This window comes from Octopus sinensis, linkage group LG4 (assembly GCF_006345805.1).
Source record: "Octopus sinensis linkage group LG4, ASM634580v1, whole genome shotgun sequence".
NCBI classification, from domain to species: Eukaryota; Metazoa; Mollusca; class Cephalopoda; order Octopoda; family Octopodidae; genus Octopus; species Octopus sinensis.
This window is the reverse complement of record NC_043000.1, coordinates 24,185,667-24,190,763: the sequence shown is the minus strand read 5'-3', so window position 1 is coordinate 24,190,763 and position 5,097 is coordinate 24,185,667. Positions and strand designations below refer to the sequence as shown.

At 35.7% G+C, this 5,097-nt stretch overlaps 1 protein-coding gene across 2 annotated transcripts in view; it reads right to left on the bottom strand.

Moving 5' to 3' along the window:
- The window catches only part of LOC115211131 (deaminated glutathione amidase), a 69,049-nt gene extending 67,371 nt beyond the window's left edge, over window positions 1-1,678 (bottom strand). For both annotated transcript variants that reach the window (XM_029780075.2, XM_029780074.2), the window contains exon 1: window positions 1,553-1,678. In XM_029780075.2, the coding sequence (XP_029635935.1) occupies window positions 1,553-1,590 (38 nt within the window). In that variant the 5' untranslated portion in view covers window positions 1,591-1,678. The remainder of the gene's footprint in view (window positions 1-1,552) is intronic.
- Window positions 1,679-5,097: the final 3,419 nt, after the last annotated feature.

The window sequence follows — 5,097 nt, the reverse complement described above, 5'->3', positions numbered from 1 at the left end:
AGACACACAAACATATACATATATATATATTTATCCGACCGGTTTCTTTCAGTTTCCGTCTACACAATCCATTCACAAGGCATTGGTCGGCCCAAGGCTATAGTAGAAGACACTTGCCCAAGGTGCCATGCAGTGGAACTGAACCCGGAACAATGTGGTTGGTAAGCAAGCTACTTACCACAAAGCCACTCCTACATATACATGTGTATATATATATATATATATATATATACACACATACACATTCATATGTGCAAATGTATACATATATATGTACATAATATATATTATATATGATGCATGTATATATGTATGTTCACCTGTATATATGTGAGATATTAGTTTCACTTTAATAGTGAAAGTATTAAAGTGAAAGTATCTGACAATACAATAGAGAAATGTTATTGTTTCACTTTTGACACGTAATACTGAAATAGTGGAAGATATAAGAGATTGCTCTGGGCTCGCATTAGGCATGAAGTTGAACATTTTTTGGGCCCATGACACCACCTGGACCCTAAGTAAGGCATGTGTAAAATTTCAATAAAATTGGTTGTGTAATTCTTGAGTTTTATGGATTCACACAGACAGACACACACACACATTCTCATCTTTATATAGATAGATAGATAGATAGATAGATAGATAGATAGATAGATAATAGTTTCAGTATTAATAGTGAAACTATTAAACTAAAAGTATCTCACATTACAGTAAAGAGATGTTATTGTTTCACTTTTAACACGTATTACTAAAATAGTGTAAGAGATAAGAGATTGCTCTGGGCTCGCATTGGGCAAGAAGCTGAAAATTTGTTTGGCCTATGACACTGCATGGACCCCAAGTATGGCATGTGTAAAATTTGGATGAAATCGGTTGGGTAGTTCTCGAGTTTTAGGGATTGACACAGACAGACAGACATTCTCAGTTTTATATATTAAAATAAATAGATCGCTTTTAATTGTAACATTATATCAAACGATATATCCTGCGTACATTACGTGGCACCTTGAGCAAGTGTGTTCTACTAGCAGTGGACCTAACAAAGATTTGTGAGTGAATTCGGTAGAAAATCCACTCACAAGGCTCTGGTCGAAGTAGAAAACACAAAGTACCATGCAATGAGATTGAATCCTGAACCATGTGGTTAAGAAGCAAACTCCTTACCACACAGCCACATCGACTGGATGGCCACGACCGGGAAGCATTTGTGTTATTTCCTGTTTTTCTGATCAGCGAAACACAGGTAAAGTTATATTTCCTTGAAGTATACTATAACCAAACACACAGTGGCCTATAAACAATCTAAGTACGTGTTATTTACAAGTTTCCGTTTAGGTTTAACATTTGACTTTTGAACAGTTTCGACGTGTGGTGAAATAAAAATAAACCAAATATTGTTAATAATTACTTCGAAACAAGACCTGGGAGCTTTATTGTCAAGACTCCAGGACATCTTGTGTAAAATTACCATAGTTAATATGCTGAAAGTTAAATTGATACTTTTAGCAAGGTTGTCGCACGAGAATTGATATCAGCTGGTTTCACTTACCTGGTTACGCGGTGCGTGAAAAACACGGTAAATGTCATTCTTTGTCAGTTCTCAATGGCGGTGCGAAAACAAGATCCAAGGCCGATAACTCTAAATTACTTTTTGAACTTGTCCCAGGAGAAAGTAAACTTTTTGCTCCGCTGCCACCACCACCAGCTCGACCTTACTCGAGCAGTCTTATGGCCAGACGCGTTCTAGATGTGACCGTCCCATTGTTTTTAAGTTTTGTGAAATAATCTGTGTATTTATTTATTAGTTTTTAATATCGCAATTGGTAAACAATATCGTCGTTGATTACAAGGTTTCTACTTTAATGACAACGAGAGTGGCAGGGAAATATCCAAAACTCGGTATTGAATAAAGATCCGGCATTCTTTCGATATAACTCGACAAAATCAAAGCATTTCACTTCGGGTATTTCCGTGGGTTGTGGGGTATAGATATAACGAAATTATGCCAGCAATGTCTCAACTTAAACTTGAAGAAAAAAAGCCTTGCATATTTGTTCTTACCTGTTTCATGTGTGTATGTAAAATCCGCAAATTTCCTAAGCTTCTTCCAGACTGTAGCTTAGACATTTATTTTTTCTTTTTCTTTTTACTTGTTTCAGTCATTTGACTGTGGCCATGCTGGAACACCACCTTCAGTCAAGGATTTATTCTTTGTAAGCCTAGTGCTTATTCTATCAGTCTTCTTTGTCTTACTGCTAAGTTACAGGGATGTAAACACACCAGAATCAGTTGTCAAGTGATGTTGGGGCACAAACACATACACATAGATATATATGATGGGCTTCTTTCAGTTTCCATCTACCAAATCCATTCACAAGGCTTTGGTCAGCCTGAAGCTATAGTAGAAGACACTTGCCCGAGGTGCCACACAGTGGGACTGAACCCAGAACCATGTGGTTGGTAAGCTACTTACCACACAGCCACTCCTGTGCCTATGCTGATATGTATGCAGACATTTCATTGCAGAGATGTTGTTTATATTTATCCCAGAGCAATCGTTCTGCAAATGGTATTTTGGCATCAACATGTGCACAGATTCTGGTTACATGTATTACATCCTCCACAAAGAGTGCATCTTGCAGTTTTATGGATTTTGCTGTTTCATTTGTTCGTTGGGTTATTTTGTAGCCATCTGCTCTTCTTGGATTGCAAAAGCCTAGCCTTCAAGATGTGTCATGATGTACCTGCCAGAACTGTATGTATATATTCCAAAGCTTGTGGGTTTATATGCAATTCTCTTCCCACTCTCTTATCTTCAACATGCATTTTATCTTCTCCTTTTGCCTCCCATCAAACTCTGTATATTTTACTTCTCTACCTATCCCTCATTTTCTTTTATCTATTATATGCTTTCTCTCTCTCTCTCTCCCTCTCTCTCTCTGCTCTTCATAAAAAATCTGCCAGTGTCTTTCAAGTCTGACATCAAAAGTTGTCTTATGTAAAATATTGTCACCAAAATACTAACTTTGTTTACATTTCGATATGTTGTTTTCCATTTTTTACAACAATCCTTTGTTCATTGACTTCTACCTCCCTTCATACACTGTATATTTTATGTTTCCTCTCATTCCTCATTCTCTTTCACTTATCATATGCTCTCTCTCCCTCTCTCTTTCTCTCTCTCTCTCTCTCTTCTCTCTCTCTCTCTCTCTCTCTCTCTCTCTCTATCTATCTATCTATCTATATATATATATATATAAGAAATAATGGTGTCATTGAGGCCCAAAGGTGTCAGGTAATGCTGAATAAGTGCACTGTCTCCGATGAAGGGATATTATTAATTAATATCCTAGAAACAGCTGTAAGACCTTCTATCTATAAATGCTCTAATATCTATACAGCCTTGGTTTTTTTATCTTATTACACAAAAAATTCTGATATATATATACACACATACACACATACATTCTCTCTCTTGCTCTCTCCTTGTCTCTCTCTCTATATATATATATGTTTCTCTTTGTTTATTTCCCCATCTGTCACTTTCTTTTTCATTATTTCTCTCTCACACACCACTCTTTTTCTCAATATTTCCTGCCTTCATAAAAAAAATTTGACATCTTAGACGTTTGACATAAAAAGTTGTTTTATTTTAAATAATAAAATAATAATAAAAATGAAATTATTGTATACAGTGCTCACATACACCACATCTTGTCAAAAGTGCATATACAAATGTCTGGGAAGTGAACAGTGTATGGAGGGGAGAAAATCAGGTGTAGTGTTGGCGAATCTCAGAAAGCTTGGAAGTTTTGAAGGATGCAGTGTTCCGACAACTAACAACTGATGCCAGCAGTTTGTTCCATGCTTCAACAACAATTAGCATGAAAAAATGTTTCCGAAAGTCATGGGAGCTGTGCTGTTTTCTGACTTTGTAAACATGTCCACGGGTGTTAGACAGGTGGAGTTTGAACAGGTGCTCAGAGTTATTGTTTGTATGATGGTTAATAATTTTATGGGTGTCTGCCAAGTCAGCTACCAGACATCAGAGTTTCAATGTATCCATGCCCAGGGAAATAAGGCGTTCAGAACATGGCAAATGCCTGATGGAGGGTATTCTCTTGGTTGCACGTCGCTGATATTAATAATAATATATTATTAAAAAATATATATGTATATAATCATTCGTATTAAATATATAAATACTTTAATAGTATTAATACTTTGATACAATTGAGCACTCAATATAAATTCAGTATATAATATTCTCATTGAATATATTTAACTAAAGATTTATGGGCTTTGAAGAGTTTGATAAGATAATCGTTAGTAATAGAATCTGTATTGATGCCAAAAGACAATCTTAATATCCAGCTTAATACGAATGCATTGTTATAGTGCTGAATATTGTGTTATCTCCCTTGAGAGAGCCTCTCTTATTGATTCTTAGAGCACAAAAGCATACATATCTATATTGCTGGCAGATAAGAATTGTCTGCTACAGGTGCTAGGACTGTCAGATTGCATGATTTCGACATGCTCCTTCTCTTCAGTGGCAGATATCCAGTAACTGTATACCAGACAAATTCCAATGCTAGTGATACATTGAATTTTTAGCAACGGAAGCAGCATTTTTACCAAAAAGCAATCATTATACCCAGCTTAACATGTATGTATTGTTAGAGTGTTGAATAATGCAATATTTACCTTGTGAGGATTTCTCATATGAAATGTCTTCATTGTCACGCAAGCATGGAAAAGTGGACATTAATCCAATGGTGATGATATATTTTGATTGTAGTAATGTATGATATGATATCTCAGAAATATGTGATAAGGTATTTTGAAATAGTTTGATTGTGATAATTTGTTTTTCATTGTGTATTATTGTATTTTGAATAATTTGATAGTAATACTGTGATGGTTTGTTGCTAACTTAATGTGACAGTCCCAGAAAAGGGAAGAACGCTACTGCTATTGAGTGCAAAAAAAACACTGTTTCTAGTTGGCTATGTGACACAAGCGTTCCGTGTCCTTAAGTTTTCAAACAGGGGAGATAATCACCTCCACCCAACAAAGCCAACAACAAGAGAT